Source organism: Desmodus rotundus, chromosome 2 (genome assembly GCF_022682495.2).
Source record: "Desmodus rotundus isolate HL8 chromosome 2, HLdesRot8A.1, whole genome shotgun sequence".
Taxonomy (NCBI): domain Eukaryota; kingdom Metazoa; phylum Chordata; class Mammalia; order Chiroptera; family Phyllostomidae; genus Desmodus; species Desmodus rotundus.
This window is the reverse complement of record NC_071388.1, coordinates 209,050,442-209,062,354: the sequence shown is the minus strand read 5'-3', so window position 1 is coordinate 209,062,354 and position 11,913 is coordinate 209,050,442. Positions and strand designations below refer to the sequence as shown.

Here is an 11,913-nt window from a genome sequence, read left to right as displayed (position 1 = left end):
GTGATGCACATGCTTGCCCGTCGGCCTGGGGCGGCCCTGCCATGCTGGCCTGCTCTGTCTTCTCTCCTGGAGCCTGGATTCCAAACTGGCGTGAGGGATGGCTCCCTGCGTGTCCCTCCATCTCGTGGGGTTTCCTTCTCACATGGTGTCCCTGCTGCAATGGGGAATTCTCCAGTGTGCACCCTAAGGTGAGTGTACCTGGCTGCTTTTCCAGGTAACAGTGCGGGCCCTACCCACCTGTCAGAAAGTCTGCCTTCCGCCCAGCCGGTCCGTTCCTGCCTCTACAGGAGCCCGTTCCACCGCTTTAGTCCCGATGAGCCTAGGTCTGGCAAGGCTGGTCTCTCACTGTCCCTTCCTGGCTTCCTTGTGTTACTCGCTCATTTTTCCATGTGACCTTTACAGGTCAGGTGTGTGGTTTGTGTTGGGATCCTGTAAGTTTATAAACTAACCCAGGGAGAGCTGCTGCCTTGAAGGTATCGGCACGCGTTCCGGTCAGCCAGGCACCTCGCTCTCCTGCCGGCTCGCACGCTTCTTGTGGAACCCACGCCCCGGGCACCAGTCTTCTCTGGTCTGCTGTGGACAGAAGGGCCTCTGCCGCGTTTTCTGCTGACTGGCTAGCGTTCGATGTACGACAGCCCTCTGTTTCAGGATGGTGATGCTACATCTACTCCTTGCCTGCGTTTTCTTGCTGCCACAGTGTTTTCCCACAGAACCTTCTGGGTTTCGCAGGCTCACCTGTCACTGCAGACTTCCCAGGAGGGGCTCCCTGTGACTCGAGCTTTGTCTAGCTTCTTGCCTCTTCCTGGACAGGCGGCTCCACCTTCCCTACTCCCCACCTGCCAGGACAAGACCCTAGGCTGCAGGCACAGGCTGTGAGGTCAGAGTGCTGGGGACCTGGTGGGGCCCGGACAGGGCCCCCTGGGAGGGGACAGGTTGGGGGCATTGCTCCTTGCGGGCAGGGACCCAGTGTGGTGGTGGCCTGTCAGCTCTGGAGGATGGGCCAGGCATTCTCTTTGCACACTGCTGCATCCCAGACCTGCTCACCGGTAGCCTGGAGCAGCCCACCCACCGCCTGGCCTGGCCCCAGCCCGGGGCAGTGGACCTGCCCAGGAGGGACCCTGAGGTGTGGGGGGCCCCCAGGGGCTGCAGCAGGGCAGGTGTAGGCACAGTCATTCAGGCCCCCTGTGCCGGGCAGAGGTGGCCTGGGGCCTGGGGGCTGTGGGACTGTGTGGCAGGGGGTCCAGGAAAGGGTTCTGAGGGGTGGTACCCAGAGACACCCTGACATCGGAGTCTGAGGGTGTGAATTTGAGGGGAGCAGAGATGAGGGGCCTCAGGGGGCCTGCATGTTTCTGGAACAGCGACCGAGGGGGCCAGAGCCCTCTACCTGCCTGGCAGCAGCAGGTCCCCTCTGCTCTTTCCACACCCTCGAGAGCGGGACAGAACAGGGGGCTTTCTTTGAGCTTCCACCACCATTTAATTAGAATAGAATAGACGGGAAAGGGCCTCTCAAGCGTGTGCTTCTGAGCCCCAGGCCCGGCAGCCAACGCTGTGTGTGCGGCAAGTGGGTGCACGGCAGACCTGGCTGGAGGGCGCCCACCCAGCACCTTAGTTGGGAGCCTCTGAGGTGTCTTTAAATAGCACCGTGAATGGGCACCAGGGAGGAGGCCACTCCAGGCCGCTGCCCGTGCACTGTGGCCAGGGGTTGTCTTGAACAGGCCTGGGAAGTGCTAGGCTTGTGCCCGGCCCCGTGGGCCCCTTGAGCCATGTGCTGGACCTCCTCGCTGTGGTGGCACCTCACCCGCCACACAAAGACAGAGTCTGCAACCAGGACCCTGCACTCCACGTCCAGGCACCAGGCTCCCCGAGGAGCAGCAGGGTCACGGCCTCCTGAAGCCCTGGGTGTGTAGGAGGCACAGAGCAGCAGTTCAGGACAGTGACCGGGCTGGCTCAGTGGGGACCTCGCCCAGGTCCCTGAGGACTAAGAGAGCCAGGCAAGGCTGGCACTGTGCACGGCTCCGTGTCCACTGGTAGCCCCCACGGCTGTGTGCGTCTCCAGGATGGGGGTCACCCCACTCACTGTCACTGGGTTGGCAGGTGGCCATCAAAGTGGCCAGGAGCAGCGTCCGTCCTCAAGTCTCAGAGGCCAGGGCCCCTGCGGGCTGTCGGCTGAGGCCCTACGGCCAGGAGAGCCCGGTCTGCCAGGGAAGACAATGGTGGCATACTCTGTCTCTTGGGGGACAGAGGGGGCAGAGGGTTCCGGAGTCTTCTCCTGCCACTGGAAGTCCAGCTCCTCATAGTCCACAGAGAACACAGGCCCTGGGGAGACACCCTCCTTCTTAGGAGAGAGGGAGAAAAGGGTCAGCACTGTCCGAGTGGCCAGTGTGAGCCCACAGACACACACCCTCCCCATGCACGCACACGCCGGGGCAGGGCCTGAGCCCCCAACTGATCTTGGGGCCCGGCCCCCATGCGCAAAGAAAGCACATGGTTGTGGCCGGCTGTGGCTGCTCCAGAGGCCACTCACCCGTGGGGCAGAGCTTCTTGTCCCCTCACCCTTTCCTGTAGTGTCCCCAGTGCCATGGCCAGCAGAGGAAGGAAACTCACCAGAGGCGGGTCCTCACGGCAGCAGGCACAGGGCCCTGCAGAGAAACACAGGGGAGCCCCTGAGGCCCTGCCAGGGAAGGCCTCGTAGGAGTCTCATCGGGGAGTAGTGTGTGGGGCTGGGAGGCCTCTGGCCATGGGAAGGGCCCTGAGCGCCCGCCCTGCTTGCCCCCACCCTCCATGAAGCCCCCCCAGGCCCCTGCTCCCCTGCTCCTATCTGGAGGGGAGCCATCTGGGTTTGTAACCACATAGGACTCGTGCTTCCACTATCTCTGGTCGCAAGCCTGCCGAGCCTGGCGCCCACTGTTGGGGACAGACCCACCCTGGGTCCCCGGCTGGCGCCACAGGGCACACAGCAGACATATAATCCGTGTCGCTGGGGCGGCGTCTCCTGGACGGATGCCACACAGGAACGCCAGGTGCGACCCCACTGCGACCAGTGCCTGGGGCACGCAGCACATCCCAGAATCTCTGCAGGAGGAAAGTGTGATCCTTGGGGAAGTGAACCCCATAGGGCCTGGCCTGGCAGGTCAGTGTGGGGGCTGTCCCCAGCCGCTCAGTGGGAGAGTGTTGAGGCCTGTGGTTTCCTTTGTCCAGGTCACTGTGGGGCCTCCTGCTGTTGGCTACATGACCCCTAGATGCCTGTCCGGGAGAGCGTGACCAGCGCCCCTCTGTGGAGGGGCTGACCTCACCCTGGGTTGGGCCCCTGTGGGCAGTGTCCCTTTCTTCAGCCCCAGGGATGTCCCCCTATCGTCAGAGTGACTCAGAGGGGAGCAGCTGCCTGGGACCACACCGTCAAGGTATGTGGGAGGGCTGGGCACCCACAGCCTTCCTTCTGGTGATCTGAGGTGGCTATGGCTGTCACCACCGGCCCAGCAGCTGTTACAGGCACTGTTACCGTGTTCTGCAGCCTGAAACACAGCTGAGGTTTGGGGGTGGCTCAGCCCAGGGGACTCTTTGCCTTCTTATGTGACCATGAGAGCGGCCTTCCCTGAAGACTCCTCCTGAGTGCAGGCTGGGGGAGGAACCATGGCTGGGGTTTCTAAGGGGAACCCAGGCCCTGGCAGGGCCAGTGCACCTGCTCCCCGGGGCTGCTGGAAGTGGAGGGCTGTGGGGGAGGGGTTGGTGGACGAGGCCACAGGCAGTGCCTCAGGCTCCACTGGGCTGGGGAGTTACCTCGAGTGGCCCTGGGGCAGGTGGTGGTCAGGACCCAGGTCAGCAGCAGCAGCAGCAGGATGCCTACCAGGACGCTGGTGACCCCGATGACCAGGCCCTGTAGCTTGCCTGCGGGCCTGGCTGGGGGGCTGGGGGCCTCAGTGGGTGCTTCTAGGGTTCTCTCTGGAGACACAGAGAGGAGAGGCTCAGGGGTGGGGACACAAAGCAGGGGCCTGCCCTGTTCTCAAGACCTGAGGGGACACGGTCCTATACCTGCATGGACCAGCCTCACCAAGACCTGCAAGACCACATCCTGAGAGGCCCTGCTCCTGCCCCTCCCGCAGGAGAAGTGGGTCTGGGGTGCTTCCAAACACAGAGGCCCTTAGCCATTGGTCACTGTGGTTCTGGGTGTGGGACCGAGTCCAGGGGTGGAACTTGGAGAGTCCCTGCCACTGGGCCTTGCAGGCCTCCTGGGCCCTGCCCTGCCCCACCCTCAGCCTCACCCCTGCACCTGTCACCATGAGCTCTGCGTGGGGGCTCTCGTGGATCTGCGTCTCGGGGGGCAGGTAGATGACGCCACAGAGGTAGGTGCCACTGTCATTGCGCTGTGCAGCGAGGACGCTCATTTCGAAGTCCCTCCCATTGGGCAGCCATGTCACTCGAAAGCGCGGGTCCCGGTGGACCTGGCCACTGTCCTTGGGGAAGGCGGCCAGCTTGACTGTCTGGTTGCTGGGGCTCATGCGGTACAAGTTGAGCACAAAGTGCTCAGATGTGTTGGAGAAGCTGCAGGTGAAGGTGGCGGTCTCGCCTTCGGCCACGGTGAGCTGGGGTGGGCTGAAGGTGAGGGGGTTCCAGGGCCTGTCCGGGGTTTCTGGGGCATGGAGAGAGAGCCAGAGGGCCTTGAGGAAGGGGCATGAGGCAGCCTGCCAAGACCCCCTCCCACTTTCCCACATCCCATCAGGTAGGAAGGTTCTGGAAAGCCCAGCCCACATGAGAGTCCCCCTGTGCAGAGCCTCTGCCCTGGAGTCTTGCAGCTTCTCCTTGCACACCCCCGGGGATGGGGTGCTCAGCCCCACCACCAGGAGACACCAGGCAATGGGATCTTGTTTGTTGATTGCCTGGGACCTGGGGCTGGGCTGCCTCTGGCTCCGATGCTAGGCCCCTGAGAGATGGTTGTGGGGCCTTCACCCCCTCAGAGACGCCAGTTCTGCACCCCTGGCCTGTCTGCATTCTGCTGGTAGACGAGAAAGGTAACTGGGCACGGGGCTGGGCCATGGGGGCTCCCATGGAGATCCCGGCCACAGTGGGCTCAGAAGCCAGCCTTTGCCTGCATTTCAGGACAAGCTCAGAGCTGGGCCCCCCACATGGGCGCTGTGGACCTCGGCACATCTTCTGCTGAGGCTGTGGGGACTGGAGTTCAGAGGCCAGCTGGGCCATCACCCCTGAGATGGACAGGGACGGAGGCCCCGATGCCCTGCCCACGCTCCCCAAAACAAGGACATGTAGGTGGTCTGGGAATGTTCTCTCGGGCTCTCTGACACAGGAATGCATGCACATGCTCTGTTATGTTCTCCCTCCCTCACACACATGCACACACATGTTCACATATCTGCTTGTCCCGCTATGGAATGTTGGCTGGCCGTGGCTCCCGCACTTGATGACACCCCAGGCCGGCTGCCCCGCCGTGCCCTGTGCGCGGCTGCCCAAGTGGCCCCAAGGAGAGCAGGACAGGGCCACGTCAGGGCACGTGTGACCAAGGCACCCCCTGCCTCTCCCCACTGAGGGCCTCACACAGGACAAAGTCACAGCAATTTAGAGAGGGCAGGTGGGCCTTGAGGCTGGTACACCAGACGGGTCCGGCAGTGTTCCTGGTGTCCTTTCGTTTCTGTGGTGGTTTACACTGAGGAAACAGAGGCCCTTCTCCATTGCCCTCCCCTGTTTACACTGAGGACACTGGCTTGGAGAGGCCAGGGCCCAGCCAGCCTGGACCTCCTGCCCTGGCCCCTCCCCTGACCCCTCTCCTGGCCATCGAGACATAGTCAAGGCTGGCACATGGCCAGTCCTGAGGCTGCAGGTGCGTCCCTATGGACCCCATCAAGTGCCAGCTGGACGTGAGCCAGAGCCAGGAGGCCCCGTGCGTGGTCCCATGCGTGTGCGGAGGGTACGTCCTACTGGCTGGGAGAGCATGGGTGTCACGGAGGCCAGGGGGGCCTGGAGGGGGCCAGGCCTAGACTGGGGACAGCCGGGACAGGTGGAGTCCTCCAGGGGTGACACGGACAAGGCTGGGGCACAGCCGGACCTCCTCTCCCTCGTGACTGTGTGCCCAAACCTCTGGAATGCTGGGCGCCCCGTCGGTGACACCAACCCCAATGTCTCTGCACATTCATTCTGGAAGCACACAAGCCCTTACAAAGAAAGTGTCGTGTGAGTGACAGTCGAAGGCAGACACAGACTTGGAGACGTCATGCGGTGACATTGCAGCAGCGGAGTGTGGAGCAGTGGTTCCGTGGGCCCATCTGCTAGTGGGGTGCCCGCCGGCGCCCTCCTCGCAAACACCCCAGGAAGGTCTATTCTGGACCAGGCCACCGCAGGTCGCTCCCCCGCCTCTTCCCCAAATCCATGCCTCTACCCGTGTCCCACCTGCCAGGGCCTCCAAGCAGAACCCCCCTTGTGGCTGGGGCTGCCCAAGAGGCTCCCCTGGGGGCCACGCAGTGCAGGACGCCCCTCCCCTTCCTGCACAGGCCCCTTCAACAGAGCCCCAGTGTGAGAACTGCTGACAGCCCTGTCCCCCACCCCCCACCGTGTGGAAGGGCGGCCCTGTTCTCTTCAATTTGGGGTCTTATCTACCCCACCCCAACCTTAATTTGTGATCGACTGAGTCCATTGTCTGTTGGCTCTTTGTGGCCTCTCTCACAGAAGCAGGACTGGACGAGGTGGGTCTCTCCTTGTGCACCTGCCCCCCACCCCAAGTCTCTTACTCATCACAAGGGGAAAAGGAGCCCAAGAGAACGACCCCATTGTGGGGTCCCTGATGGGTGCCCCAAGAAGGACCCACACATCTGTGATCTTCCATGACCAAACATCAGATACACCCAAGTGGTGGGCACCTGCATACGGGCTGGGACCCTTCCAGAAGGCCAGGGCTGACAACAAAGCAAAGTAGGCAAGTGGGACTACAGCAAACTACAGAGCTTCTGCACAGTGAAGAGACTGCGAGCAGCGTGAGAAGAGGACCCACAGAATGGGAGAAGGTATTTGCAAGTCACGTTGTCTGATAAAGGGTTAATGTACCAAACATATAAAGAACCCATGTAACTCAGAAGAAAAACAAAACAGGCAATCTGATTACAAAATGGGCAAAGCACCTGAATAGGCATTTTTCCGAGGAGGACATACAGAGGGCCACAGACATATGAAAAGATGCTCAATGTCACTCGTCATCAGAGAGACGCAAAGTAAAACCACATGAGATACCACCTCACACCTGCCAGAATGGCCACCATCAGTAAATCAACAAACAGCTAGTGCTGGCGAGGGTGTGGAGAGAGGGGGACCTCGTGCACCGTGGGTGGGGGCGCAGGCTGCTGCGGCCGCTGTGGAAACAGCATGAAGCTTCCTGAAAAAGTTAGAAGCAGAGCGGCCAGCAGCCCAGCGGCCCGTGTCTGGGTGAGCACCTGGAGGAAACCCTAACGGAGAAGACAAGCGCACACCCGCGCTCACTGCAGCCTTGTTTACAGTCGCCACGGTGGGGAAGCAGCCTGCGGGCCTGTCGGCAGGCGAGTGGGTAAAGGGGAAGTGCGCATGTGTACAACGGGACATTACTCAGCAATGAAAAGCTACAAAACCTTACTGTTTTGACAGCCTGGGCAGACCTGGAGGGCATTATCCTAAGTGGAATAAGTCAGAGAAAAAGAAATACCATATAGTCTCACTTACATGCGGAATCTGAAACAAAAGTACAGAACACAACAACAAGTGAGCTCGCAGCTGCAGAGAGCAGACTGCTGGTCGCCACAGGTGGGGGGGGGGGGTGAAGGGGTCCAAAGGTTGGAACTTGCAGGTATAGGATGAGTAGGTCCTGGCGATGTCATGGCAGCAGAGCAGCTGTGCTCCGTAACTCGGAACTCTCAGCCCTCACGTCCACAGGTTCTGTGTCCGTGGACTTGACCCATCTCGGGTCGAAGTACTTGAAAGAATAAAAAATCCCAGAAAATTCCAAACGCAAAACTTAAGTTTGCCACGTGCTGAGCATGTGCCGAGTCCACACCAAACAAGTGGTGGTGGGTGTGCCTGCTCGTGTTCTCTGCAAATGTCACGGCGTTTTGTGATATCAGGGCCCTGAGCATCCTCGCGTTTCGGCACGCAGGCCCCGGGTGCCAAGGGGTGACTGCACTTATTTATTTAAATGCCATCTGCTCTCAGTAGCTTTGGGCCAGAACTTGCAAATGGTTGTGGTGGGTACACCTGGCCTGCGGATACAGTTTTTTCCTTTTACCTCACATAGAACTTTTAAAAACACAAAATAGCCTAGAATTCATTCACACATAATACATAGAAGATGTCACATCAAAATGTGGGTTTCAGACCTCTCCTTAAACGTCAGAAAATCTGCGACACCAGGTGGAAGTCCCAGCATGTGGGGCCACGTCCAGGCTGCCCCTCCCGCGAGACCGCGCACTTGCTGAGACACCCCTTCCGCGGCCGCAGTCTGCCCACCGCAGATGCCTTTCTTTGCCTCTGGAAACCTTGAGACTAGTTAGGAAACTATGATCTTGTACTGGGTGTGAGTCACTAAGAGCGCTCCAGGTGGTGACTGCGGGAAAAGGAAAGGATGCAAGACAGTGTTTTAAAGATTTCCTGGCAGTCTGGTGTGGCTGAACGGGAAGAGCACTGTGACCCGAAGTGGCCTGGGCAGCGATGGTGTCCTGGCAGGTGTGACTGCTGGGAGAGTCGGCCCGAAGCCATGAGTTCAAGTTCCAATCCCATTCCAGCCTGATGCCACAGGGTGTGTTGTAGCTCTGACAGCTGGAAACCTGAATCTCAGTTAGCACTATGGGATTTTTTTTGTTCAGTCTCGGTACACACAGGTAGTTCAAAATTGCTAACTCATCTGTCCATGGGAAATACCTGTAGTAAGTGGACCACAGCAAATCTGTGCAACAAAACCACTTTGCCAGAACAGCAAGGGGTCTGGGGACCGACCCTCGCAGAGATGGAGGCACAGCTGCAGCACATTTGCAAGTAGCCAGGAGAGTGAGTCCCAACAACTTCCATTACAAGAAAATAAACCTGAAACTATGTTACCCAGGGCCGTCACTTCACGTTGTGGACACACATCGAATCGTTACATTGTGCGCCTGAAACAAATGCAACACAGTTCCACCGCAATAAAACTATTCCCAGTCCTGAGCCTTTCCATATGTCAAGTAAAATTGAGATTTGGGTTTTTTTTAAAGAAAGAACCCCAGGGCCTGCAAAGCAAGGGAGGTGGGGCCTGCCCTGGTCTGAGGAAGCCGAGGACAGGGCTTCCACACCTGCAGGCCCTGCTGGGCCACGGGGCGTCTGAGCTCGGGCTGCGGGGAGCTGCCGTCCTGGGACGAGGGTGAGGCTGCGGCACCCACAGAGCTGCCGGCTCCCCACGGCCCAGCCCAGGTTCAGCGGCGTGCTGGGATGGGACTTGCGCCCAACTCACACACTGAGTCCTGACCCAGCACTTTGGTGAGGCCTCATCTGGGGACAGGTGGTTGCACGTGTGTTTGGTTGTTCAAGATGAGTTCCAGAGAGTGGCCCTGCAAACAGGACTGTGTCCGTATAAGAAGGGGAGCTTCTGGACAGACACACATAGGAGAGACCACACGAAGACAGGCAGACACCAGGCCGGAGAAGGACAGGACTGATGGTACCGGAGAGGCCTGGGACCGACCCTCCCTCGGGCTCTGACGGAGCAGCGCAGCCGACACCTGGACCCCGGCTCCCGGCTGCTGAGCTGGGAGACCGTGACCTCCCACGGTGGAGCCGCCTGGTCTGTGGCATTTGTCACCACTGCTCTGAGACACGCAGCCAATGGGCCAGTATTACCAGCTGGCAACTCTGGGTGTAGGGCGTTTATTGCTGTTTTTGTAACTATTCTGTATGTTTCATTTTATTTTTCAAACTGTAAGATGAAAAATAAATAAACAATCTGACTTAAAAAGTGTGTCACAGGCTGTGCTGGACAGTTTCCGTAAGCGACCCGATTTGATTCCAGGACCCTGGCAGGGCAGGCGATCTCAGCCCCAGCTCATCAGCGCGGCTCCCATCTCTCCTCACTCCCCTCGCTAGCATGGGGGCTGGGGCAGCCCACCGCTAGGTGTGGGACATTTCATAAAATGCAAGAAAAATGTGTACACAAGAGGGGGCTTCCATGGGAATGGCTACAATAATAAGTGGAGTAAACAAATTAGCAAGGAAAGATGTCACTGAGTAGAAAGGCCCCTGAGGCCCAGAGCCGAGCCTGGGGCGAGAGCCAGAGGAGGGCCCCGCGTGCCTGTGATGCAGCAGCACCGTGCTCTGAGCTGAGCAGGGCCACCCCTGAAGCCGGGGTCACAGGGGGGAAACTGAGGCACGCTGAACTTGAAAATCTTGCCCAAGACACAGGCGAATGCGTCTGAAACTGGGGAAGTATTTTCGTGCCTCTCCCTGCTTAGGAAAGGGGTTCTGCAGGGACCAGGCCACGCTGGGGGCGGGGGGTCACAGCTCCCCAGGATGCCTCGTGTCCTCCTCCCAGGTGACACACGCCCCCTCTTCTCCTATGTCTGGGCCCCCCCAAAGCTCTCCACCAGGCTCCTTTGGGTCACAGCCCTGGGATCGCCAACCCCAGCTTTGAGCTTCTCTGCTGGCCCTGAGGTCTCCCTGGGCGGCTCACACAGGGTGGTCCAGGGCCAGGCCGCTTTGCCAGAACCCGCCATGGACTCTGTGAGCCATGCCCAGGGTCTGTGCCTGGGCATCTCCTCCAGAAACCTGAGGCATGTGTGCGCCAGGTGCCCGAGGGGTTTGGGGGGACAGTCTTTATTCACATGGTTACTTTTGATGTGACTAGAGTAACCCTCGGGGCCAGCCTGCCTGTCACCTCAGGCGCCAGTCGGCCCCCTGTGAGGCTAGTCCAACCGGGGGAAACATAAGTTGGGGCAACGGGGCCCAGATTTGGGGCTCTGGCCAGCCCAGCCCTGTCACCCTACAGAGAAGGGCACTGGCTTGCCGCCCGCTGGACACAGAGGAGGAGCTGGGACACTCCTGCCTGCTCAGGAGCCTTACCACCAGGGGAGCCCAGAGAGCACTTCTCCCGCTCAAAGCCACACAGCGCCTGCCAGGGGCCCTGCCACGGGCCCTGCCACGGCCCCATGCCCTGGCCAGGGCCGAGGGCCTGAGGTTGTCCCAGCCCTGACCCTCATCACCCAATCCTGGCCACCTACCTAGAAGACACCCGGGCCGCCAGCCCAGCTGCAGCACTGCCCAGAGGAGAGGCCAGGGCATCCACGGGATCCCCATGCCCAGAGCGAGCCAGCACCAGCAGCCTCGATTCCTCTTCTCCTCGGATGTAGCAGAAGTGCAGGCAGAAAGGAAACTGTCCGAGGACCCGCTCTGTCTTCCTCCTCCTCCACTTGGGCGGGGAATGGAGTGGGTGGAGAGAGCGATGGGGAAGAGTGACAGAGGAGGGGCAGGGGAAGAAGGTGTGGAGGAGGGGGCAGAGAAGCAGAAATGGAGAGACAGACAGGTGGAGGAGGGGTGTCTGCATGCTCCTTGCCACCGTGGGGGTCTCTCCATCCCAGGGAAAAGTTTATCTCTTTATTTGGGGCTGTCTCTTTCCCCTTCCACAGGAGGGAGGGGTGGCTCTTTCCTCCTCTCCCCAGCCATCCTCCTGTCCGTGGGAAGGTGGGTTCCCCGCTCTGGGCCCAGGTCCCCCGGCAGCAGTGAAGGTTGGACTCGACCCCATGCCCACGGCCTACTCGGTCCCCTCTGTGCAGCCCTGATGGCCACGGTGTTTGGACCCACTGGCTCTGCTGCTGCTGGGGGCCCAGGCAAGTGCCCGGCCAGACGCCTGTGGCCCCCGCCCTCTGAGTGACTAAACACAGGCTGTTCCAGGGACTGGAGGTGTGACCCACACTGATTCCAGGAGCA

The 11,913-nt window shown here is 60.2% G+C and overlaps 1 protein-coding gene across 5 annotated transcripts; it reads right to left on the bottom strand.

The window, feature by feature from the left end:
* Positions 1-551: 551 nt before the first annotated feature.
* Positions 552-11,378, bottom strand: PDCD1 (programmed cell death 1). 5 transcript variants are annotated; one of them, XM_045198586.2, is made up of 5 exons: positions 11,208-11,378; positions 4,268-4,627; positions 3,778-3,939; positions 2,525-2,639; positions 552-2,332 (listed from the first exon to the last, which is right to left on the bottom strand). In XM_045198586.2, the coding sequence occupies exons 1-5, from the start codon at positions 11,281-11,283 to the stop codon at positions 2,137-2,139; spliced, it is 909 nt and encodes a 302-aa protein (XP_045054521.2). In that variant the 5' UTR covers positions 11,284-11,378; the 3' UTR covers positions 552-2,136. The 5 variants fall into 5 exon arrangements, with proteins under 5 accessions (XP_045054521.2, XP_045054523.1, XP_045054519.2 ...); XM_045198588.2 differs by having other exon boundaries at positions 552-2,335; positions 2,605-2,639; XM_045198584.2 differs by lacking the exon at positions 11,208-11,378 and having other exon boundaries at positions 4,268-7,348.
* Between the last annotated feature and the right edge of the window lie 535 nt (positions 11,379-11,913).

Excerpts from the sequence above, each read along its gene's own strand:
- PDCD1 (XM_045198584.2), bottom strand. The coding sequence starts at position 4,748 with ATGTGGGCTGGGCTTTCCAGAACCTTCCTACCTGATGGGATGTGGGAA. Across the intron at positions 2,640-3,777 it reads CTGCCCCAGGGCCACTCGAG|GGCCCTGTGCCTGCTGCCGT; the intron begins GTAACTCCCCAG and ends GTTTCTCTGCAG. Across the intron at positions 2,333-2,524 it reads CAAGAAGCTCTGCCCCACGG|GAGGGTGTCTCCCCAGGGCC; the intron begins GTGAGTGGCCTC and ends TCTCCTAAGAAG.